This window comes from Pteropus alecto, unplaced genomic scaffold (genome assembly GCF_000325575.1).
Source record: "Pteropus alecto unplaced genomic scaffold, ASM32557v1 scaffold88, whole genome shotgun sequence".
Lineage (NCBI taxonomy): Eukaryota > Metazoa > Chordata > Mammalia > Chiroptera > Pteropodidae > Pteropus > Pteropus alecto.
Window position 1 is genome coordinate 17,979,625 of NW_006494611.1, and position 27,508 is coordinate 18,007,132.

General features: G+C 33.3%; 1 protein-coding gene and 1 pseudogene across 2 annotated transcripts in view; one reads left to right on the forward strand and one right to left on the reverse strand.

Moving 5' to 3' along the window:
• PTEN (phosphatase and tensin homolog) overlaps nucleotides 1-27,508 on the reverse strand; it is a 78,611-nt gene that overhangs the window by 21,704 nt on the left and 29,399 nt on the right. The window contains exons 2-4 of one of the 2 annotated variants that reach the window (XM_025042248.1): nucleotides 13,169-13,213; nucleotides 7,432-7,475; nucleotides 5,452-5,690 (exon numbers count right to left, since the gene is read on the reverse strand). In XM_025042248.1, the coding sequence (XP_024898016.1) occupies nucleotides 5,452-5,690; nucleotides 7,432-7,475; nucleotides 13,169-13,213 (328 nt within the window). The remainder of the gene's footprint in view (nucleotides 1-5,451; nucleotides 5,691-7,431; nucleotides 7,476-13,168; nucleotides 13,214-27,508) is intronic. The other variant, XM_025042247.1, reaches the window with a different exon arrangement.
• Nucleotides 23,833-23,950, forward strand: LOC112474151 (annotated as a pseudogene).

Genomic DNA, 27,508 nt, shown 5'->3' on the forward strand with positions numbered 1-27,508 from the left:
CTGCCTCTTTAAATACAGAAAATTTGGAAATATTACCAAAATTCATAATTACCAGCACTCATAGGACATTTTAACTCTTTATTCACATCTTACAATAAATATTGTGACTTATGGATTATAATTCTGAAACATAAGTACAAATGCAGATAGTGTGAGGCATAGGACTAACTGAGAACCAACCCTAGGAGTTGACACCTTGTACCATGCTTTCATGTGGGGGTAGCGGGGTGGAATAACTATTGACAGCTTGTTTTGGAATAATTTGCTACAAGTTCATAAAGCAAAAGGATAAAATAGCAAAGGAAGTGTGACATAGTTGCCTTCTTATAAATTATTGAATAAAAGATAGGCGTCTTCCTTCCCTCAAGAAGTTAGCTTACACTCAGAAAACATTTCATTTTTCTTTATAGAAGGTACCAGTTTTGACTTCTACGAAACATTCAAAACCTGAACTATTATTTGGGCATTACTAACACAATGGCACGTTTTATGATAAGCTGGCACCCACTACTCTGCAATCTAATTTGCACCAAGTCTGCTGAAGAAATGTCAAGACTGCACTAGATTATTTTTGAGGAGAGTCTCTGCAAAGTCTACAAATTCTTCACCAAAACATGACAACTGGCTCCTCTTTCTTCAAAACAAGGGAGAGGGGGAGAAAGGGATGAGGGAGAGGAAGAAGAGAAAGAGAAGAAGAAACATTCTGCTACTACACGTCACCAGAACAAAATTTTCTTCAGCTTAATGTTTCTCTATAATTAAAATTAAGGATACAAGCAAAATAACATAAAAATAGTTTTAATCAAATTAATCACACAAATTGAAAATTGATAAAATGTTATGTATCTCCTATAATGGGTCATAATTACAAAAATGTAAACCTACAGACTCAACCTAAAAGGAAATACTGGCAAGAGGGTAAATCTATTAGCAAATGTCTCAAAAATAAAACTACTTTGGATAATCAATTATATTTATTACAAGACTCTTCACCAGAAAAATTCCAGTTATATAATAACAGCGCTACCATGCTCAGCTACGTTTTCTTATGATGAGCTCAGTTACAATCTTTAAAGGTTAAAAATACATTATTTCTCTAGTACTCCAATCATTAAGTAAACATGTAATATATTTGAATGTTTTTAACTACTTAAATCAGGGGTCATTAAGTGCCCTAGCATCTGTAAAGAAGGGTATAAACTGAGGAGACTTTTCAAAATAGGCCAATTCAATCAGCATGACATGACCTTTCAGGAGAGACTGACCCTGTGCAGATTAATTCTGAGCGGTCTCAAAATTCTTTTGCAGTTCCGGGGTTTGTGGACTTAATAGTGTAGAAAGAAGAACAACAATGTGTCTGGGGACTCAAATTTTACTCTGAATGCTGTCATTAACGGGATAATTTTATCAAAGCGCGTCATCCTTCCCAGCCTCAGTTTTATCATCTATAAAATAAGAAACATTTCTGGGGGAAAAAAAAAAAAAAAGAATCTCATGACTTTTATCCACTGTGTATCTAGCTTTTTAATGTTTTTCAACCAAAAGTGCAAATGACATGATTTAATAAAATATAGCTTCGTCAACAGCATCTGTTCATAAATTTCTCTTTGCCTTTTTAAATAAACACAGGAATAACAGGTGGGAGCACGTTAGGATACTGTGGACCCTTGAATAATTCATCTGAAAGATGGTCTGGATATGTTAATCAGTCATAAGCTAAGCACAGCAGATCTCAATGATTTATTTTGATTCCAAGATGCCCAAAGTGGTCAATTTTGGCTAAATTACTTAACTCTGAATCTTAATACCATGTAATAGTTAAACATAACAATTTTACTGAGTACATCCTTAACAGTTACATACAAACTTCATTTTCTAGCACATCACCTTTCGCTTGGAGAGAGTCCAACCTATACAAGGATAAAGAACATGCTGTGCCTACAGCAGTTCTGATGATGTAAGTACTACTACATTTTGCCACATGACACTACAACTTTACATTTATTCTCTTCCTATCATTTCACACTGGCCCCTATTTCACAAACCCATAAGGCTTGCCATTTCATCAAATCTCTCCCCATCTCTACAGAGAAACAGAATTGACAAAATTACCAGATTGTAATGACTAAAATATCTCCAACTAACAAATTAAAATATGTCCTCACTTTTTGATTACACAGACCTCTTGGGTCTAAGTTACACTAGAAACAGAGATATTAAAGCATAATAAAGTTTAGGTATACTTGGGTTTTACTTTTATTCCCGAACATGAAAGGATGGAACATCCCAAGTGCTTCTTATATGGTTAGTTCTTACTATCAGAAACATTTAATCAACTCTTCTGAAGAAGTACCTACATCAGAAAGGGTTTACATGCCTATGTGTAGGGGTGAGTGGGTGTATATAAGAGGGAGGGAACAGGGGGAAAAACAGAGAACATGTGGGAGCACAGCTTAGTCAGAAAAGGCTAGACCATTACAAAACCTTTATATGCCCCCAACTCAAAATCCTTGATTATAGCACTCTACAAGGCTGTTGGCTGTAATGCCAAACAAACAAGTCACACAGTTCAATGCCGTGAAGGCAAATACCTTAGAAATGGTCGAACACATTTGTAGCTTACAAGAGAAAAGTACAACTGTTGGAGTTTCTCTATCAATTTTATCCATTCTGAAGGAAAAAAAAAAAAAAAAAACCACTGACATTTTTTTCTACAACTATGAAGCAGGTCATCAGAGGATTGGAAATATCATTTTCCTTCTGCATACGACTTCTCAGCTTAGCCAGCCACTAGTTTTCATCAAATACATGCACAATCAAATAATAATTCCTATTGCAGAATCCTTTTTGGAAACTTTAAGGGACATTAACATTTAAAAAATGGTGAAATTTCTTTGCCAACAACAACAACAACAAAACACTTCTGAAGAAATTTCAGTACTCTGTAGATAGTGTATCTTAATGCCTGAAAAAACATCTGGTTTTCCTGCTTTGGTAAAGACAGAAGTTCATGTCACTGAGACTCAGTGCTTTGTTCATTAACATGCACTGCAGTGCAAGATTCTACTTACTATCAATACTAAGGGAAATCTTATCTATTATGAAAGTATTCTACTGCTTCATGAGCCCTAAATCACAGCCTATGCACAGGGATTTGTCGTGGAAAATCTACTGATGTGAACGCTGTCTAAGTCACAAAAGCCAAGACTTTCAATTGGGGCTTCTCAAGAGTGCTATCAAGAAGTGGGAGCAACTATGATATTCTTTGCCATGCAAATGCACTGGCCTTCAGAAGACAAATTCTACAACCAGGATTTTAACTGCCATTAACTGGATATATTATGAACTCATTTATAAAGTTTAACTCTTCAATCTTAAAACTAAAATGTTTTTGTTAACCAATGTCACCATAATAAAAATTAAAAAAAAAAAACAAAAAACTAAAATGTGGAGTCATAATCTTTCATTTTTAACATAGCATTAGGTCAAGATCATGCCAAAGATGACCTCATTAGCTAAAGGCAAAAAAAAAAAAAAAAGACGCAACATGAATTTATCTTAAAAGTCTTATCAGAGAACTCTTATTTCTTGACATAAGCCTACTTTCTCATCTGGCAAAAGAATCTACAGATTCCATTTGCTCCTTAATTCTTTTGTGAGAGGATTTTCAGCACTCATTTTCACCAAAAACAAAGTAAAAATTGATTACATATCAAAGATGATATCAAGAATGCTAAGTCAAAGAAAATGGAATAGTTTTAACATGTTATTTAAAAACTAAATTATAGTAGCCCTTTCATTAAAATTTACCACTGGGCAGAACTAAAGCTTAATTTTGGTTAATTTGTACCATCTAAATTTATTCATCATTCTCAAGGAGTACCACTGACTTTTGCATGAAAAAAAAAAAGACAATTCTTATGAAGATTTTTTTACATTCTGTTGAAAATGTTTACAATGCAATTAAAAACTATAAGAACAATTTTATGTTCATGTACATAATGCATTTTTATGAAAATATGTATAGCTTCATTATATTTTTTAAAAGTATGTAACATAAATAGTTTAAGAGCCTCTAGCTTAAATCTAGTGATCTGGCTCCATACTACACAATTTTTCTATTTTTCTTTTTACCTGAGTTCTTTCCCACCAACAAAATGTCTGCTACTCATTAACCCTGTTTTAAACTTCTACCACTGCTTCTGCAACTGCATTTTAATTTGACCACTTCTAGATAGTTTTCTTCCCATTCAGTCTCTTTTCCCGTGCTTCACTGCCTTTATTTACTTAAGTGTTAAACAATTCATTTTCTATATTTTTAATCAGCAAAAGTAATTGTTTCCCTCTAGATGACGAAAGGATGAACCAAAGTAAATATCTCAGGTCCTCTCTGCTCTGGAACTCATACCAGTGCTATCAACGCAGGGTGCACCCCGTATACAGAACGGTAAGGCAATTGATCACAATCGACAGTCACCACAATCATTCACTAACATAAGATTCAATTTTTTAAACTACCAATAAGTACTTTGACATCCTAGATATAATTTTAAAAAGTCACAAAGACAAATAAAACAAGAAACGAGGAAAGAGTAAAGGAAATTGGAATCAATGTGGCTACCCAGTTCGAAATGATGGATATGATCACTTATGTTTCTGTTTTGAAGTTGAATTTAAAAAAATTGGATTAAAGTGGAAGAGAATCTTCCTGATTGTAAAAATTATTAAAACTAGAATAAATTTCTCACATAAGTTATGACGCCTCCCTCAACAGAGTTCTTTAAATGAGTTTTTCCATTTTTCTGGAATGGTTTGGGTTTTTCTTTCTTGGAGGCAGAAAAAATTATGAAATCTCTGTAAGAAATGTAAACATGTTTTGCCATACTTACCATCCAAAGAAATGAATCTCTTAAAAATTACTGTAAAAGTTCTTCTAAGAGTTCAATTTCTGCTTTTGAATGTACTATACAAATAAAATGTCACTGAATTTCTACATAGTCTTTAGTCTTCTGAATAAGAGAAATTTTAACTAATCTTAACTACATATATTAATATTCATATCAAAGAATAATCTTTATGTATTATAAAAGTAAAGATGCTACTTTACTAGGTTAGCAGCCAAGTTATTATCCAAAGACATTTTATTCTCAACCTTCAGAAATATTAAGCTTACTTCTGATAAATATATTGCTTTTTAAAATGTTTCTAAGTATTTTATAAGACCAAATATGCAATATAGTTATGGGTAAGATGCTAGCATGACATGAAAATGTTAGCACAAACAGAAAAAATTAATCAGCCATTTGCTCATATGAAAGTTAAGGTAGTAACTGATTTAAATATTTAGAAGAAAGAAATAAGGGTTACCAACTTTCTTTTTAAAAATCTGTTTTCCATTAAATTCTTAAATCTAGGTCGGAGGAGGAAAGGAAAACATCAAATATAACTTACCTTTTTGTCTCTGGTCCTTACTTCCCCATAGAAATCTAGGGCCTCTTGTGCCTTTAAAAATTTGCCCCGATGTAACAAATATGCACAAATCATTACACCAGTTCGTCCCTTTCCAGCTTTACAGTGAATTGCCGCAACATGATTGTCATCTTCACTTAGCCATTGGTCAAGATCTTCACAAAAGGGTTTGATAAGTTCTAGCTGTGGTGGATTATGGTCTTCAAAAGGATACTGTGCAACTGTGGTAAAAAGATAATTTCAGAATAAGAGGAAAATCACTTCTGAATTGTTTATTAAAAGTAAGTTAACTTTAGAAATGCTGCATATAAGCTCAACAGATATTTAAAAGAAAAACTGAACTCCAGAGAAAAATCAAATTATTGTCTGCGAATTTTCAAATTTTTGAACAGAAATAGCCTCTCATTAAGACATGGAGGCCACATATTTTTTTCCCATACTTTATGAAGGAAGAAACTTTGCTATGGAGAGGTAGCACAGGTTATAATATATTAGAGGAGGAGGTGCACTCAAAAGGAAATGTCACAGGCCTCTTGTCAGGACTCTCAAGGAATTTTCTAATAAAAGGGGTAATAACACTTGTAATATTGCATCACCATAAAACATATTCAAAAGAAAGTATAGATTACTAATAAATCAACAATGGAAAAAAACTGCATTTAACATTTCATATATCAAAAATGTTAAGTATGTTATTTCTTGCAAATGTTATTGTTGCATACACATGACTTTAAAAGGCATTTACAAAAGAACTGAAAAAACTACTTATAAAAAGTATACAACTGTAGTAAAGTTTATCAAATGAAGTTTCAGATCTTTTCACGTAAGTTATTAAGAACCCAAAACTTCTCTGTTCCCTATAGTCAGAGCTGAGGATTTTAATATTTGTCCAGAAATAGGATTTTAAATATATCACTATTAAATTTTATCTTAATGGTCTCTGCCTTAGTTCCACTCTATTCAGGTCCTAAAAATTCTGACAACCTAATTATCCCGTGTCATCTAAATACATAAAACATATGTCTTATATTTTCAATCAAGTCATTCATAATGTGGTATAGGACACAATCAATTAAGCCCTTTGCTGTGACAGGAGAGCTCTTCTGATAGACAATGGTTATTAATATAGGGAGTCATCAGCAGGACAGCTTTCACTTAAGACTATCTTCATTTCCAGTGGCACACAAAAACATCTAGAAAAATGTGTTAAACACCTATTTAAAGCAGGATAAACCTTGACTAAAACACAGTTTGCTTAATAGAGGAGTAGCCTAAATTCACTAAAAAAGAAACATTCTTAGTAAATCTATACTGACTTTCATTCTTAGTGTTTCTGAATTCTCAAACCATCTGTTTGAAAGTCCATTCTAGATTTTCAGGCAGGACCAATGGCAAGTACATTAATCTGTAGGTGATGGCACCAACTTTCTATGAACAGCATATGCCAAATTTCTCAACTCTCCAGTGGCTCAAGGGGTTCCACAAATACAAATCAAAGCTTTTGTGGGCTCTGAGATAGAACTGACTATGCCTGAAGAATAACCCATTTAAAACAGTTCCCTGTTCTCACCTATCAGGCTCCCTTTATCCATATTTGTTGTATATATACCCTTTTCCACCTTTTAGGTCATGCTCCTTCTGCTTTCTCTCTATAATCTCTTACTATTGCATCAAATGTCTTAAAAAGTAGATATATAATCCCCTCCTTATACTATTGTTCATCTAGGAATTTCTCCTAATTCTGAGTCTATTCTGCAATTTAGTTTTCCTAACATTACTAGCAGGTTTCTATGGAACTTGCTTCCTAAAACATAACAGCAAAATTATATTTTTCAAATATTCTAAGACCATCTTTAAGATAAACATTTATCACACTTAATAATCGAGATTATTCATTATTTCTATGACAGTAAGACTTAGTTTTAAGTTACATAACACAATACAATATTTTTATATACCTACCTCTGCAGTTAAATTTGGCAGTATCATAATGTCTTTCAGCACATCTAAAAGAAAAGTTTAAATGTGATATAAAGTTATCTTTTACAATTGAGAAAAAAATGTAATAGTAACAAACATGTTCTGAAAACTTTTTTAATTCACCATGTACTATGATAAGTGTTTGATATTAATTATTTCTTTTAATCCTAAGAATCCTATGAAGTAAGTTTTGTTTATTATCCCCATTTTACAATTAAGGAAACCAAAGCCTTATGTTAAGTGTATGCAATTAGAACTTACACATTTGCTTATACAACCTGTGATGCAACTAATATACAACTCTGCAAATTCAGCAGCACCTATACCTTCAAATTTCCTTTATGGAAATTCTGCATGCTAACAGAATTTAATAACTAACTACTTTCAATATTATCTTTACCTCATAGTTGAGCATACAGTTTTCTTACACTATTATTTTTAAAAATATGTTAAAAATAGTGAAATTATAAGAGCAAAGGAAAAGTAAAGAAAGACACTAAATGGTGCTAATCTACTCAGATACAACACTTACTAAACTTTAAAACCAGACCTTTCCCTCTTTAGGTAAGCTAAAGGTCATCTTTTCAATAATCTCTCAGGTTACAAATTTTAATTAACGTCTTAATGAGAGTAATAAATAAAATCAATACAGAATATTAAAATGTTGACTTAGCACTACATAGAGCATGCTAAAATTTGTGTTTTGAATAAAGACATGTTTGTTATCATGCAATGCCTTATTCATGATTAAGAGGCCATGTTTATAAACATAAATAGGCTTGGAAAGAGATCCCATATATCAATTTGTGGTCAGCAGCATCCTGGTAACTCTAACCACTAACCAAACCAGATTTTTAAAAAATTATTTAAAATAAAAACTTAACATTTTAAAACAAATAAAAAGTCCATTGCACCTTAATCCATAATTCTAAAATCCCCAAAGTTTGAAACATCTAACATTTTTTCTTAAATTTATGGCAAACTCAATTGCAACAGAACCTGATTCGAATTCATGAGACTGTACATAGTCCTTAATAAATACACTTAGAGTGAAGAATCAAATGTTTCATTCTAGGTACCGTTTCAAACTCCACTGGAGTGTTATAATACAAGTATATGCTTCTATGTTCCCTTTCTGAAAACTTAAAAATTCTGAATGCTGAAATACGACTGGCACCAAAAGTTTCAAATAATTATCAACCTATATTTATGTTTAGAAATCCTGAAAACATCTGTATAGTTCCTCTACATTAAAGGGTTTTACAGCCAAATCCACACGATGATTAAACTAATTATAAACAAACTGCAATTCACTAATTTCTAACTGGTCAGACCTGAAACAAATCAACTTTCTTATTACTGCTCAAAACAAAGCTTTTCCATTTTAGCATATTATAACTTAGTATGAGTTTTGCTAGAAAGAAATTTATTCGGTAATAACATATGCACATATATGCATCCTTGCTGAATAATTTCATACTTATATATAAAAAAAACATGACATGTAGAAAGAAGAAGACGGGTGAAGAAAATAATCACATTATATACTTTCTTTGGTACAAGATAAAGAAGCAACATGGTGAATAGTGAAAAATCCATAATGAAATATTTTATAAGGAATCATGTAAAGACAGAGGTTAGGAGCTAAGGGGGTAGGTATAGGCTAGGAAACAATTCTAAGAAACTGATCTCATGACAACACAATAATAAACATTTTGAGTTTTATGCAGATTCAGTTCTCTAAAATTCCCATGCTTTCTCAGGAACTCAAAATGTTTGCTTTGACCAATAGTGCTTAAGACTACTTTCATAAACTGATTCTTAAATACTACTGTTAAGAGGAAGAAATGGAAGGTAAGTAGAAATAGTGAGCTATGAAATGTCCACTAGATGTACACACCCTACAAAGGAATTTTCATGTTTTCTGATTCATCCTCACCACCATATAATAATAAATATTATCTCCATTTAATATATGAAAAAGCTTAGATTCAGAAGAGCATTGAAAAACTTGCCCCAAACTACAATATGCAACATGTAAATGGAAGAGCCAGGACTCAAGCTCTAGAAAAGTCAAACCTTTTCTAGCACTGCTTCATACTGCCACTTATAATAAAAAACCAAAAAGAGTCTTAAAAACAAAAACTATAACAAAATTTAGTCAAAGCCAGCCTTCCTATCAGAGCAACACTTGGCACAATAGAACTGACAGTGATAAGGAAAACACGAAAAAGTTATGAAAATCTCTGCAGGTATGGATAGGGAATGTATGAGAACATATCCTGGGACCAGTAGTGATGAAAGTGATCTGGGGAGGGGCTGGTAGAGTAAGAATAAAGATTCTCTTCTTAATTAAAACTTTCTCTGATAACTGCATGCACATACACATGATGTTTCTTACAAATTTTTTGCAGTATGTTATTAAGTCTCTCAACAAACCGTAACTGAAGATACAGAAGTAATAGCAGAGGGGATTCAACTAAGACAAGTGTTAAACAGATTTAACCATTTATACTTTATAAGTAAAACGGAACTTGGATTTTTTTAAAATCATCATCTCATATCGGCTTATATGAGACGAGAAATGAAAGCAGCATTGAAAGAGGTTTTACGTAGTAGACAGAAAGTGAAGAAAGAGGTTAAGATTAATAGGAAAAGCTTCCAGTGACGTGAAATTTGCCATGGAATTAGCTAGGCATGCAGTTTCTTCTTTACTTTTGTCAATGAATTTATCCTTATCTCACAAAAGAACACTTAATAGGTAAAAATTAACGACAGCTAAATTTTGATCACAACATGATGGAGAGTTATATGTCAAACAGAATATACAACAAAATACAGTATCTAGTGAACATTTAAGTTCCTCAAAGGCAAGAACTATATTATGCCTTTATTCACTATCTCCCCCCACTTCACTTCTTATCCCCACCAGAGTACAAATTATACAGAGGAACATACAAAAATAAAATACATTTGCACAAAACAAACTGAGTAATTTACTAATATCAGTATACTCATAAGCTAATTTTGTCTGTTCTTCAAATAACTTACTGAATGCCTGATATATAGAGATATAAACAGGTACAGATTCAATTATTGGAAAGTCTACATTAAAAACTCTTCTTCATCCATGTATGTCACAACTGCCATGACAAGTTTAATACACTATTAAATACAGGTATGTCTAATGCAAATATTTTAAGATCTTTCAATTTATATGTTTGCAAAGATATATAGCGCATGTAATTAATATCTTAAAAATAAAAGAAATAAAATATAAACATCTGCTGCTTCTCAGACTCACTTACCCAGAGCCAAAAATATAAACAAGGGTAGAAAGAAGGTGAAGATTAAAACGGACATCAGAAATCAAAACATACTACAACTTGGTAGTTCTATAAACTTCTGAAGTAAAATCTGGGGTGGTTAAAAAAACAAATGAACAAACAAAACCAAAATGGGAATATTGGCATAAAGAGTGGACGGTCTGCTACAGTAAGTACCTGCGTGACCTTGTTCAACTCACTTAACTATTCTAGGCCTCAGATTCTCCATCTGTAAAATGAGAAGGTTGGACTAAATGTTCTCTTTCAGGTACTTTCCAGTTCTGAAAATCTATGATTCCACTAAATGGAGTAGAGAAGGGGAGTTAAAATATATGCACCAAAAGTTACTCTCAACTAATAATGAGTCAGTCCATTAACTTGGGAGTTCAATGTTTAGAAATAAAAAAAACAAACAGGCAGTCAAGTTCCCAGGCTAGTTTCCCAATGCCAACTTTAACCATAATAATGTAAGTGACCTACAATACTGACAGTAAGCCTAAATCCTAATCTGTAAGCAGGAAGCCTCTGCATACAGGAATGAAAAGAATTTCCTTCCCTTTCTCTGGATATAACATTAAACTTGCATAAAATTTTGAAAACGGCAGAATTTGTCCTTAGTATCTTTCTACTTTCCTTCTGGGACTCTTTTTAAATGCCCAATCCTGAAAATCTAAGCCTGAAGTAATTTGTTTAATGAACTCCAGCTTTTGACAGTTCTTGTTCTGGTTGTTGGGTTTTTTTTGTTTTTTTTTTTTAACTTAATGTCTAAATCCAGTTGTTCAAGAAGTACAAAGTTTTGTGGTTTTTATTTTCCTCCGCAGAAACACCCTGGCATCTGAAACAAGGCTTGTTGTAGGAAAAATTAATCAGGAAGAGGCAGATATATGCACAGATAATTTGTAAGCTTGGGACCACCTAAACTTAAGTTTCTACAGCACTTTTTACTTCATCTTGTTATCTATTTCTACCACAGCACGCATGTACATGCATGCATGCACCCTCCCCTCGCCCATAATCTGACCATAATGAATTTTCTGCCACAGTCTGAACACTATTATGCCAACAACCTTCTTACATGGCATTCTCTCTTGTCTTCAATGCCATTTCCCCTCCTACTAGGTCTGCAGGTCAACCTCTACTGATTCTTTTCATACCAGCTCAAACATCCTTTTTTTTTGTGACACCTTCCCTCTGGGGTAACATTACTATTTCCACTGTTCTCTACACAGCTCTCTTCTATACAATAATTCTCTCTTCTGCAATACTTTGTTTACCTCTCACATGACACTATAAATTACCTGAGGACTAGAACTATACCATATTCACCTCTGTACTGATATGTGTTATAATGTCTAACAGGTGGCAAGCACAAGATAAATGTATGCTTCTTTGTGAATCTGAGGAAAATAGTTAAAACTCACTAGAGAAACAATTTTGGTGTCTACTTCACTCTCAGGTCTTCTGAGGTCTTATTAGAACAGAAAGATCACTAAGTTAAAGATTTAAAAAGCAACATCTCAAAAGCCAACAAGGCACAGACAATCTTTCATACTTTTTGATAAAGATTTAAATGCCACTGAAGGTAGGAAAGAATCTTGTTCTTACATTTGATAAATAAAACTCTACAGAAATTATAACAGTGGATTAGTATAAATTTAGATTAAAACTTTTCCTGTTGCATAATTTATCAATATCACATGGGAAAAATAAAAGCCAGGCAGAAAAATAACACATTTTGTATACCAACAAGTCAATATTGGAGGAAAGAAAAAATAGTCTTCAAGGGCAAAAATGGTTAAATATTTTCTTCCCATTTTTCTTTTGTTCCTTTTTTTCCATTTCACATCTCTACCCACCAAATCAAAAGAAAAAACAAAAGGTTAAAGATAAGGTCAGCTATCTGTATCAACATCCTTACCCCAGACAAGGGAAACCACCCAATTCAACAATTTTAGTTAACTTATTCATGTTATATACAGTTAAGGAATACCCTAATAGCTGTTTCAACCAACTGACCTAGAGACACAGATAAACAAAATTATATCCATTCTGGAGCATACCGCCACAGATGTCATTAATGCTTTCACGGAACCTCTGCTGTGAATTACACTTCAAGTTATCATATGGTTATGGGCTCAAAGATGGGATAGATGCCAAGTCATTTAAAGCCGATCAAGTAACATGAATGTGTGCCAACATTGTTTTACCTCATCACTACACTTTCTAAATGACCTAACAATGCTCTCGATCAGACTTCTTGAACTAATTGTTTTAGGAATACAATTCTGTACAAATATATCTTTAACTCTATCTCATTTTAACAAGGAAATAACTTTCACTTAATAGTTATTTTAGAAGTATTTGGAAGCATACAAATAAGAAAACATACTTACAGATTGTATATCTTGTAATGGTTTTTATGCTTTGAATCCAAAAACCTTAAAACAAAACAAACAAACAAAAAGCCACCATTAACAAAAATGAGCTAACATTTGAAATTACATTAATACTATTGAGAAAAACCAAGACAGATTCGATTTTTCCTAGTCTCAAATATCATTTAAGAAAAATAAAGAAACGTCAATAAATGTTCCCTCCATGAGTTTAAATTAGTAGTCATGTCATTCTTAAATAATTATTACATTACACAGATTTATACAATCTGAAGTAAAGCCAGAGCTTTTCATAGAATGAGTATTTTCATCTTTTCTCTTCAGACTCACATAATGAGGCTGAGTTATTAAGAAACAACTTCTTTAAAAGGCAGTATTAGCATTTAGCTAAAGTTCACCTAGCAGCTCATAGATTTGCGAGAAAGTCACATGCAATCAAATATCTTAAAAATAACCCTGAAGTCAGCCATCATTTTCTTTCAAACTACAAACTTGTGATATTTAAAGATATAAGTAGTAACTATTAACTCTGTACAAAGTTTAAGTATTTACACATATATATTCTCATTTGACGCTCACAAACATCACATTTTACAGATAAGGAAAATAGAACTCAAAGAAATAACAGGACTTGCCCAAGGTCATACAGCTACTAAGTCAAAGAATCAAGACCAAAGCCTTAGCCCTCAAAACAATTAGTTAAGAAACCACACAACAACAATTACAGCCAAAACTATCATGTACTATATGCCAGGCACTACTTTAACTACTTTATATACATGAATTTATTTAATCTTATAAGGTAAGGTAACAGAAGAGTCAGAAAAGTAAGGCTGAACAAATAGAATAAATAAAATAAAAAGACAAATTGAAAACAGAAGGGAAGATTTTTAAAAAGTTAAAGTTCAGGAGGCTCAACATATGAATAGGAGAAGTTCCAGAGAAAAGAATAGAAAACATAGAAGAAAATTCAAGAAAAATAGCCAAAACTAAAGGATATGAATTTCCAAACTGAAAAAGATACAATGAATATCCAGCAAAAATGATGAAAATAGGCCTAAATAAAGACATACATATCTTAGTGAAATTTCTGAATACTGGTGACATAAACATAAGACCCTAGAAGCTGCCTGAGAAAAACAGGTTTTATAAAAAGAATCTGGAATCACAACATCATCCTTCTTAATGGCAACATTAGCAGCTAAAAACAATTGGGCAAAACTTTCTGACTATAAGGGAAAATTATTCCATACCAAGACAGACTATATAAATCAAGTGTAAATATATAATAAAGGTATTTTAAAATAAGCAAAATCTCAAATAATTTTGCTTCCCATATATTCTTCCTTAGGGGGAGGTATTAGAAGATGTGCTCCACTTAAAAAAGGGTGGGGAACCATGAAAGAAAATGAGTTCCAGGAACTAAAGAATCTAACTCATGAGAAGGGAAAATAGAGCCCCCAGAATGGTGAAGGAACATCTCAGGCAGACAGCCATACAGCAAGCTTAGAGAACAACTAATCCATATTAGGGCAGGCCGGAAAACTCCTGGAGAAAAGAAATTTAATACCAAATGTGCTCAAAAATGTTGAGAGATTTATAGAACTGAGGGCAAGTTTAGAGATGAATTAGTTAAGAACAGAGAAACTAAAAATTAAAAAAGGAGGGGGCTGGTAGGAGATGAATTATAACTCAAGGGGGAAAAGAAAATGCAGGAAAAATCAGTCATAATATACCACATCACTTAACTGTGAATGGCATTTATCTAGTCAATCACATAAAAACCTAATACAAATATAACCAAAATCGCAACATAACTACTGGCAGGAAGGAGAAGTGGTGGGGGCAGTCTGAAAATATGTGTTTGGTGGGGGTAGGGGGGAAAAAAAAGTGTCCATAAACTTGGATGTGAATAATTAATTATGTTACACAATAATATAAGTACTTGTAAATATGTCACTAATTGAAATGATATATTTTTATGTCATACTGCAGTTGCAGATATTGAAATATTTACAATCAACACTTCAAAACTGTCATTAGACCTGCCAAAGTTTTTTTTTAAACATGTTAATAACTATATCAGATATTTGGTTTTAAAGTATTTTCATAACTACTATAATCAAAACTAATATTTGTAATCCTATGAATTTTATTTTATGGATTTAAAGTCACTCTAAGAAGGGGTCCATAAACTTTACCAGACTGCCAAAAAGTTACATGGCGTAAAATAAGATTTAAGAACTCCTGCCGAGGGCAGAGAGAAACAAAGAAAAGTATTTTCTTTCTTGCCATGATGGATGTTAATAAACCCTGCAGAACTATTTGATTCTAGTATTTCATTTCCTTCAAAATCTTTTTTTGAAGGAAAATATTTAAAGTATGAGTCACTTTTTATAATTCTTTATTTTTTAAATTTATTTTATTAAGTATTTATTTTTCAATTACAATTGACATACATTATATTAGTTTCAGGTGTACTACATAGTGATTAGACATTTATATACCTTACAAAGTGATCACCCCAATAAATCTAGTGTCCATCTGACAACATATATGGTTGTAACAATATTAATTGACTATATTCCTTATGCTGAACTTTATATTCCGTGACAGTTTTTATAACTGGCAATTTGCACATCTTAATAATCCCTTCCTCTTTTTCACGAATCCCCCTTCCATCTGGTAACCATGAAAATGTTCTCTGTTACCTGAGTTTGTTTCTGCTTTGTTTGTTCATTTATTTTGTTTAGAGTCCACATATAAGTGAAATCATATGTACTTGTCTTTCTGTCTGTCTTATTTCACTTAGCATAATACCCTCTAGGTCCATCTACGTTGTCGCAAATGGCAAGATTTCATTCTTGTTTATGGCTGAATATTCCATTGTATATATGTACCACTTCTTTATCTGTTCCGTGTATCAGTGGACACTTACGTTGTTATTGTAAATAATGAACATAAAATGAATGTAGGGATGCTTATGTCTTTTCAAATTAGTTTGTGTTTCTTTGGATAAATATCAAAAAATGAAATTCCTGAGTCCTTCTTTGGCCCTTGTTAAAGTCTTTGTTTTAAAATCTATTTTATCTGATATAAGTATTGTTACTCCAGCATTTTCTTCATTTCCATTTGCATAAAATCTCTTCCCATCCCTTTACTTTCGGCCTGTGTGTCTTTCAATCTGAAGTGGGTCTCTTATAAGTAGCATCTGCATGACTCTTGTGTTCTTATCTATTTGGCTACCCTATGTCTTTTGATTGGCGTATTTAATCCATTAACATTTAAAGTAATTGTTGACAGATATGAATATAATTCATATTTTTTATCCTTTTTTCCCTTTACTCTTAAAGAAGTCCCTTTAACATTTCTTGTAATACTGCTTTGGCAGTGATGGACTCCTTCAGCTTCTTCTTGTCTGGGAAACTCTTTATCACTCCTTCGATTCTAAATGATAGCCTTGCTGGGTAGAGTAATATTGTTTGTAGGTCCTTCATGCCAATCCCTTCTGGCCTGCAAAGTTTCTTTTGAAAAATCAGCTGACAGTCTTATGGGAGCTCCCTTGGAGGTAACTTTTTTGTCTTGCTGCTTTTAAGATTCTCTTTGTCTTTAACCTCTGGCATTTTAATTATGTGTCTTGATGTGCATCTCTTCGGGTTCATCTTATTTGGGACTCTGAGCTTCCTGAACTAGTATGTCTCCTTCCTTTGACAGGTTTAGGGAAGTTTTCCATCATTACTCCTTCAAATAGGTTTCCAATTACTTGCTCTCTTTTCTTTCTGGTACCCGTATGGTATGAATATTGGTACTCTTGATGTTGTCCCAGAGGCCCCTTAAACTATCCTTTTTCTTTTGCTGTTCTGATTGCATGTTTTCTGCTAACTTGTCTTCCAAATCACTGATTCAATTCCCTGCTTCCTCTAATCTACTGCTGATTATCTCTAATGTATTATTCCATTTCAGTTACTGTATTCTTCATTTCTGACTGGTTATGTTTCCTATCTCTTTTGCTGAACATCCTTATAACCAGTGTTTCAAACTCTGCATGTTGTAAATTACTTGTCTCCATTTTGTTTAGTTCTTTTTCTAGAGTTTTGTTCTGTTCTTTAATTTGGGACATGCTTCTTTGTCTCGTTTAGGCTGCCTCCCTGTGTTTGTTTCTATGTATTAGGTAGATCTGCGATGTCTCCCAGTCTTGGTAGAGCGGCCTTAGGTAAGTCCTTAGGTGTCCTGTGGACCCCAGTAGCACAGTGCCCCTGGTCACCTGAGCCAGGTGCTACAGGTGTGTCCCTTGGGGAGACTGTGTGCCCTCCTGTTGTAGTTGAGCCTTGATTGCTTTTGTCACTTCAATAAGAGGGACTGACCCTACAATGTAAATGTGAGCAGAAAAGAACGGTATTTTGGAGATTAACCATTCATTTAAATGCCTGCTGAAATAAAACTCGGGTATTACAGAAAGTAACAATCCAGAACCCTTAAAGAAAGTAATAATCCAGACTCTCTAAAACATATCCACAACAGTCGACATACAATTAAAATTCACTAGACATGCTAAACAGAAAAACATGACCCAAGATGATGAAAAAAAAAAAGCAGTCAGTAGATACGGACTCCAAGACAAACCAAATGTTAGAATTAGCAGACATGGACTTTAAAGCAGTTACTATAAATAAATACAAGAATGTAAAGGAAAATGGTTACAGTAAGTGAAAAACTGAAAAGTCTCAGCAAGGATACAGAAACTATAAAAGACAGAAATTCGAGGCCTCAAAAGTCAACATCTGAAAAAGAAAAATCTACTACATGGTCTTAGCAGAAGATTGAAGACTGCAGAAGAAAGATGCGGCTGATTGTATTTTCCAAGAATGACTGCATCACCCATCCCACATGCTCTTCATACAACATAACATTAACCGTTCTCCCATCAAGTGGTGGACTCTATGGTTCCACCTCCTTGAACTTGGGCATAACTTTGTGATTTGCCTCAACCAAAAGAGTACAGCAGAGGTGACATTAAGTGATTTCTAAGGCTAGTTCATAAAGATGCCATGCACTTCCACCTTGGACTCCAGAACTTCACTCTTGGCACTAAATTGCCATGCTATGAAGAAGGCTAAACTAGCCGATAGGGAGAGACCACTTAGAAAGGCCAAGTACAGGGATTCTGGACAACAACTCAAATGAAGACCCAGATAATAGCCAGCATTTACCAAACATGAGTGAAAACACCTTCAATGATTCGGCCCCCAACTTCCTAACTCAGCTCTAGTCACTGAGTCTTCCTAATGAAAGCCCCAGACATGCGAAGCAGAGACAAGTCACTTCCACCATGCCTGTCTGATTTCCCGACTCACTGAATATGTGTGTGTGTATGTGTGTGTGTATATCCTCTAAAACACACACACACACTCATACAGGCATAGCTAAAATTCAACAGAAGAATTAAAATGGAATACCTACAAATATTCTATTAACTCCAAAGAGGAAAGGAAAAGAAGAATGAGCATGAATGAATTAATGGAGTGAACATAAATAGAAAGATGGTAGGCTTAAACAAAACAAAATATATCAATAATTAAATATAAATGAACTAAACACTCCAATTAAGAAAGTCAGTGATTACAAAGCAACTTCAAAATTGGCCTTCATATTCTTTTATGAAATGTAGTACATATAAATGTTTACATATACTTTTACATAAATTAGAGCGCTCTACAAGCAAACTAAAATACTATGTAATATTTGACTCTAAAGATTACATAAATCAAATATAAAACTCAATCTGGCTGCTCTATACGTTAATATCATGCCACTGAACTCACTCCAAGAGAGGAGAAAGACTGGTTACAAGATAAGCTTTATACTGACTCTGAAAAGGCCTCAGAAATTCAGTTATTACTTTGGTGAAGTTACTGTGGTAACTGATCCTCTACCTCTTTAGACCTCAATCTGTCAGCACACTGAGTTGTGCTTTTCTTAAGGGACAAATTCAAACTCCTATTATATGACTGATTTATAAATATCAAAATAACTATTATTATGGCCATATATTTACTTGAAAATCTCAACAGCCACAAGAACTAAATTATTCATATCTTTACAACCAATTCAATATCTCACCACAAGCAGACCTCAAGGAGTGAAATCAGAATGCTGCTGATTAAATGTGGAATCAAACAAGATAAGTTAGTTAGTTAAATGAAGCAATTTTTACCAGACTAAGACATTTTGATATTTCCATCTCCACAACAGGAATGGTCTTGCCAAAAATAACTGACGTTCAGTGGCTAAGGCTTTCATTCTCTTGGCTGTGTTTTTTCCATGTTTCAATAGCTAATCAATCTTTCTTTCCAATGAAAGGCTTTATGTAGACAAACTCGATATATTCCACTGAATTAAATTTAAATCTTACTGTAAAGGGCCTAGAGTTGTTCTGTTTCTTAAAGGTGAATTGGTCTGTCTTTGCTTGGTGTCAGTACATACTGATGCTACAGTTTATATTTTTAGAGCATTATATCATTTTCAACTATTTGGGGGATTGATTTTCATCTAACAAATATTTATTGAGCACCTGCTATGTGACAAGCACTACTGGAGATACAGCAGTAACAAAACTGAAAGTACTCACAACCATAATCATAACAACAAATGCTGTCAGCCTGAGAGAAACTCTAAGTAGCAAACCCTTTTTTTAAGGTATCCAGTTCAGAAAACAGCCTGAGAACATTGGACAGCTCCTACTAATCCAAAAGTAGGTGAAAAAGAAAAATTAGCAACTGAAAAGAAGGCAAAATAATTCCTTATCTGCTACATTTTTCTGTAGCTAATTTGCTATTTGGTAACCATATTTATTTCCTCTGCTGTATTCATGTTAAATCAACATTAGCTCTTAGAACCCTAATATTATACCTATCGTTGCTACTACTACTAAAAACATGAAATTGGATCGTTTTTCTTTTTAACATTCAAATCATCTCTGCCTTAACAACATTAAAATGTACAAGCTCCAAACATTCTAGTCCTTAACTATTTTCTCCTAGTCATCTTCAGGTTGACAGAATTAAGATTGATTATATATTCAATACAAGAAAAGTATCTGGTTGAAAATGTACTTTTTTTTTTTTTTGAAAATGTACTTTTAATTAACACTTGCCTGTACAGTACTGCTTTCTCCTACATTACCTCAAGTTAAAGAGAAAAGCGAAAATAAAAGCTTAATACTAAATTCTGCTCAAAGACAGTGATCCCTAGTACTAAAAAAAATTCCTCTCTTTTAAACAGGTATAAAACTAGAAGGAAGAGAAATAAACAGTGGAGAAAGTGACCCACTGAAAAAAGTAGAAACTATTAAAAATAACATGTATAAGAAACTGCCAAACATTTCTCCAAAGAACTTGTATCATTTTCACTTTACCAATGTAGGTGAGAGTTCCAATTCATCTATGTCTTTGCCAACCCTTTAGCCCTTTAAGCTTTAGCCATCACAGGAATATGAAACAGCATCTCACTGAGTTTTCATTTTCATTTCCCTGATGGCTGACTTTTAATATCTTTTCATATGCTTATTAATCATTTATATCTTTTTTTGGTAAAGCTTCTGTTCCTATCTTTTGCATTTTCTTTATGGGGTTGTCTTCATGAATTTGTAAGAGCATCTTTATATTTTGTGTAATTCAAGTCCTTCGTCAGATATATGCATTGTGAATGTTTCTCCCAGGTTGTGGTAGCCTTTTTATTTCATTAATGTTGTCTTTCAAGGAATGAAAATTTTAAATAGTGATGACGTCTCATCTGTCAATTTTTTCTTATATGGCTAATTTTATATGTACTGCCTATGAAATTTTGACTAAACCAAAGGTCATAAAGATTTTCTGTGTTTTTATCTAGAAATTTTATAGATTTACATTTTACTTTAACATTTCTATCCATAATTCATTTTAAGTTAATTTCTGTCTGTTATGAGAAGCATAAGTCAAGATTCATTTTATTTTCCACACTGACATTTAGTTGTTTCAGTATCATTTGCTAATAAGAGTACCCCTTCCTCAATAAATTATCTTGGCGCCTTTCTCAAAAAGTGTATACGTGAGTTTTTCTGGAATCACTATGCTGTTCCACTGATCTATATCATATGACCTGGCAATTTTACTCATAGGTATTTAACTTACAGAAATGAAAATGTATGTCCACCAAAGTCTTGTACATGAATGTTCATAGCGGCTTTGCTCATAACAGGTGTCCATCAGAGGTAAATGAATAAATTATATCATCTATACAATGAAATACTCAGCAAAAAAAGATTACTGATACAAGTAATGACAAGGATGAATTTCAAAAATATTATGCTAAGAGAAGCCGGACACAAAAGAGTAAATACTGTACGATTGCATTTATATGAAATTCCAGTACAGGGAAAACTTATCTATAGTAAGAGAAAGTAGATTTGGAGATTGTCTGGAAGCAGGGTTGGGGATTGATTACAAAGGAGCAAGAGGAAACTTTTTATAGTAATAGAAATGTTCTAAATCTTGATTTTGGTGATGTTTACATGGGTACATATATGCCCATTATATTTAACATATACACATATATGACATATATGTTACAGCTCACTGAACTGTACACTTAAAATGGGTACATTTTACTGCATATAAATTATACCTCAATAAAGTTAAAGAGCAACATGATTTTAACAATTTGTAAAATGTAACCCATCTCAAAAAATCTCAAATTTCTTCTAGTTAATACCAGAAAAAGCAGTAGAAGACCACATCACCTTTACGAATTAGAGCTTTTTACAATGAAAAGCAAAATGGCACTGTCTAGAAGAGCACTTTCTAATAGAGCTTTCCACAATGATGAAAATATTCTATATCTGTGCTGTCAAAAACAGTAGCCACTAGCCACATGTAGCTATTGAGCATATGAAATATGACTAGTACAAATAAAAATGAAAGAGTAAATTTATTTTATTTTAATTAATTTAAATATAAATAGCTACATGTGGCTATTGGACAGCCGAAGTCTAAGAGATATATAGGTATAAAAAAATCCACTGGAACACAATACATAAGCCTCTTAGTAAGGTAATAGAAACAAGTATATTCTTGGAAAAGAGCATAAAATTGAAACAGAGGAAAGATACAGTAATAACTGGGGACTTCACAAGTGTCAAAATATCTACTGAAAAAATATTTTTAACTATATGCAGTTTTCTAACAAATTCTTGATAAGCCAGATTAATTTTCTTTTATCAGTAGATTAATAAAGAAGAGAACTATAACTCTGGATGTATTTCTAACTAAGAATGAAGAACAGGTTTGAGTGGAAATGCCAGGAAACAGGGAGAAAGTGTTCATATAATTTTAGAGTTCACGTCAGACAAGAGAGGAAATACTGGCACAGTTAGATATGATACAGATCAGTAAAACGGATTTCAAAAGCTTCATTTAAATAACAGGCTATGAATTCATAACTCAAAAGTGAAAAAGGAAAGGCTACAGAGAGACTTTAAAAATTAAAATTTGTATAAACAATTACAAATAATCTACAAAACAGGAAAAACAAAAATTATCTAAGAAGACCAGTCAACAGAGCTACAGAAAATTCACCCACAAAGTTCAGATTTAAAAGATATAAACAACAGGGGAAAAAAGGAAATATCCCAGATGAATACAAAAGAGTAGTACATATAAAGGAGCATAAAAAATGGGAAGGACAAAAGAAAAGGCTTGGAGTGGGGGAATGTTTAAACCAAAAGAACAATAATAAGGTAGAATTCTACAAATTAGCTGTATAATGCTAGAGGCAGAAATAAAGCAGGAACTCCTAAATTCCCTTTTCATTTCCATCTTCTATGTCCAACAGAATGCTGCTCTGATTCAATAACTCAAGAGTGTGAGTACATGGCATTTCTCTAGATTAAAAGCACTTTCTAAATTGCTATTTAAGCAAGGCTATTTCATATTTCTTAACAGCTAGCAACAGAAAAATCGTTGACATTCCAAGATTACACACATCAGTAAAGCAGATAGTAAGCAATCAATAATTCAGAACAGGTAATTCGCCAAGTTCTTTTTACCACTTCATCTGAATCTTGTAGTCATAAAATTAAAATGGCAAGAGAGGCAGGGCATTATAAAACTGTTTGAGTAGAGTATCACTAATTTCCTTTTTTTCCAAAGAGTTCATAAAAATAATTAAAGAAAAATAAACAAAAAAAATAAATAAGTTGAAGGTAGGGTCAGTACACATCTACAAATCAAAGAAAAAGTATGTAAGGCTAATAAACATCACAAACTTGCTTATCCCACAATTAAAGAATGCAATCAAAAATAAAATTACAACAAAATGCAAAAAGTTTAAGTTTGGTAATATTGTTTGCCAAGGTTGTTAGAAGGGAACAATACTGTCTTATGTATTGACAAGAATATTAAATACCATCTTTTAGTGTAAAAGTTTAAACCATGGACCCACTGATCCTAGCAACTCCACTGCTAAGAATTTACCTTAAGGATATACTTGCAAAAAACACCAGATACACAAATGAAAAAGTTTATTAGAGTACTTTTTTTAATAGCCATAAACTGGAATAACCTAAATATGTATCAGAGCGTACTGTTTTTTATGGTATCATCATAAAATGGAATAAAAAACAGCCAACTGTCTATGGCCATGCTATCCTGAACAAGCCTGATCCCGTCTGATCTCGGAAGCTAAGCAGGGTCAGACCTGGACAGTACTTGGATGGAGATCACCTAGGAAGACCAGGTGCTGTAGGCATAAAGAATAAATAAAAAATAAATAAATAAGGGATTGTAAGCTGACAAGGTCCTTGCAATCTGTGAGGTTGACCAAGGGTTATCTCGCCTAAAATAAAAACAGCCAATAAAAGAATTATATTTCCTTGCTGATACAGAAAATTCCTGAGTATGTTAAGCAAAAAAAAAAGCGAAAAGTAGAACAACATGCGGTATGTTCATTACCATCTGTTTTTCTTAAAAAGGGGTTAAAAATGAAAACAATTTTTAAAAGAATACATGAAACTTTTAACTGTAGATATCTTTGGGAAGAAAACCTGAGGATAGAAAGTATAAAGTAGGAGAAAATTTTAAGGGATACTGTCATCTTTAGGTTGCTAAGCCTTCAAAATCATTCTAATTTTAACAGAATTTCAAGAGGTAAGAAGCAAAAACTCCCTTCCCTGCCTTTCTCTCATCACGTGTGCAGGCTTAGACTAATTCAGTCCTCCTGCTCTGGATACTGAATTCTCTGTAGTGAGAACAAGGTGCAGAGGAGCCAGAGATTATTCAGAGACAGCTCCAGAGGGGCTGAATGTTTATGAGCATAGTCACCAATATCCGGTCATGGCAGCAGTACCTGGGACAGCAAGTGTCCAAGAAACAATGTCAAAAGCAGAGAATACTCTTATTGTAACCTCGTGACCATGTCTTGCTTCCCTTAGCTTCTGCAATCTTCAAAGCCTGGTTCTCTAACTATAAACTATGAGCTATCAAATATTTTTCAAAAAAATTCTTTTCTTATTAAGTTAGACTTACTTTTGGTCATGTGCAACCAAGAACCCTGCCTTCTTTCTTTTACAGTATTTTTCTATAGGTTTTGTGGGGGTAGGGCAGGGGAGTTCTTTTTTTATTTTTTGCTTTGTTGGTTTTTTTCATGAGGGCTGGTGAAATCATACTTTTATGTGTGCTCCCTTTAATATTTGAACTTTATGATTTCTTATCTAGCACTCTGGGCAACAGTGAAACTAGCAGAAGAATAAACAATCTATTTAAAAGAAAATATCACAGCATTTTTAAAGGGGGGGGAGGGTAAATTCTCTCAAAGAACTTGAATATTACTTAGGGAAACATTCACTATGGCTACCCCTCCCACTTCCTCCTCTTTCCTCCCAAGGATTTCATGCCCACAACTGGCTCATTGCCTTCCTTATAAGTTTGATACAATGGAAAGGCGGAAAAAAGCAAGAAAACAGCATTTCCAAAGGGAAATGAGAAAATTTAACTGTAGATACTTAGAAAGTAGAGACAAAAACTTAGACAAGAGCAGAGGGGTAATACCCACAAAATTTGGAAAATCTAAAATACAAATCTTTCTAATACAACTATACCTTACTTAAAATAATTTAAAATCTGAATTTATTAAAGACAATTTTGAGAATAAAGTCTTCATTTTTTGTCTTTACTTTCTAAATAAGCTGCCAAAGTGCATTTTAAAATTATTTTTGTCAAAATAATATATAAACATATGTATTTCAAAAGATAAGAAAGTATGTAATGAAAAATTAGTGGAGAGAAGATGGCAGAGCAGGAAGCACCAGGAATCCACCTCCCGATCTAGACAAAAATTGTATGGGCATAACCTATCTGATTAACTATTTTAGAACTCTGGAGTCTTTAAAAGCTTGCAGCTTCCAAGGGAAGGCTTAGGCAGTAAATCATAGTTAATTTAGTCAATTTCAACTTTAAATGTGGTTGCCACTCCCCACCTAGCTTCCCCTTCACCCTTCCAATCATCCCCCACAGCTGCAGGAGCCACGGCACCAGCTTGTGGGACTCTGTACCCTAAGTATCAGGGATTTGTGTTCAGATTCTTAACTTCTGCTTCTGATTACAGATGTGCAGGCTATAATCCCCACTGACTGAAAGAGCTTCCAGAGGATTTTTAGATCCAGAGCCTTTTTTTTTTTTTTCTTAAATTTCCCCCCCTTTTCCTCTTTTGGGAACCAGACACAAGAAATATGATTTCTATGTACAGGTGTTTGTTTGAATGTAAGTTTTCAATTCCTTTGGGTAAATACCCAAAGGGGTACGATTTCTTGAGTGTATAGAGTATGTTTACTCTAAGAAACCCAAAGGGGTGCAATTTGAGTGTATGGAGTATGTTCACTCTAAGAAACCACCAACTGTCTTCCAAAGTGGGTGTATCATTTTACATGCTGTGGATTTTTTATATACTACCATATTGTATAAGAGCAGAGTATAAGAATCATACTGGATGATTCCACCTAAATGACATTCTTAGAAAAGTCAAAACTATGGAGACAGTAAAAACATCGGTGGTTGCCAGAGGCTGGAGAAAGTGAAGGATGAACAGGAGAAGCACAGATAACTTTTAGGGCAGTGAAACTACTCTGTATGATACTATTATGGTGGATACACATCATTATAAATTTGTCCAAAGCACACAGAATGTATAACATCAAGAATGAATTCTAATGTAAACTATGGACTCTGGACAATAATGATGTGTCAGCATAGGTTCATCAATTATAATAAACATACCACTCAGGTGGAGGGCATTAATAACGAAAGAGGCTTTGCATATGTGAATGTAGGGGGTATTTGGGAAATCTCTGTACCTTCTGCTCAGTATAGTGACAAATGCAAAATGGCTCTATAAAAGTCTATTTTAAACACATACACACACACACGCTCCACAACTAATATGATATGCAATGGTAAAAAACAAAGTTTTTCTGCTAAGGTCAATAATGAGACAGGAGCCCTATTTTCACCCCTTTTATTCAACATAGTACTAAACATTCGAGCCAGAGCAATTAGGCAAGAAGAAGGAAAAATAGACATCCAAATTGGAAAGAAGTAATATTATCTGCAGATCACATGATCGTATATGTAGAAAACCCTAAAGACTGCACGCGTGTGCGCGCACACACACACACACAAATTAACATGTAAATCATTTGCATTTCTATACACTAAACACTGAAAGATCGAAAAAGGAAAATTAAGAAAACAATTATAGTTAGAATAGCATCAAAAAGAGTAAAATATTATGAATTAACTTAGCCAAGGAGGTAAAATACTTGTACACAGAAAACTACAAAACACCGTTGAAAGAAATTAAAGACCTAAAAAATGGAAAAACGCTCCATGTTCATGGATTAGAAGACTTGATATTGTTAAGATTTCAATACCATTCAATGTAATCTACAGATTAATGCAATTTCTACCAAAAACCCACGTTTTGTTTTGTTTTTTTACCAGAAATACAAATTCCACTTTAAAATTCATGTGGACTCTCAAAAAACCAAAACAATCTTGAAATGGAAGAACAAGTTTGTAGGACTCACAATTCCTGATTTCAAAATTTGCTATAAAGCTACAAAGTGTGGTTGGTACTGGCACACAGACGTATACCAACGGAACAAAATAGAACCCTCAGAAATAAACCCTTTTATGTGTGGTCAAATGATTTTTGACAAAGGTGCCAAGACCATTTAATGCAGAAAGGACAGTCTTTTCAACAAATGGTGCTGCTGGACCCTTATCTTACACCATATATCAAACTTAATTCAAA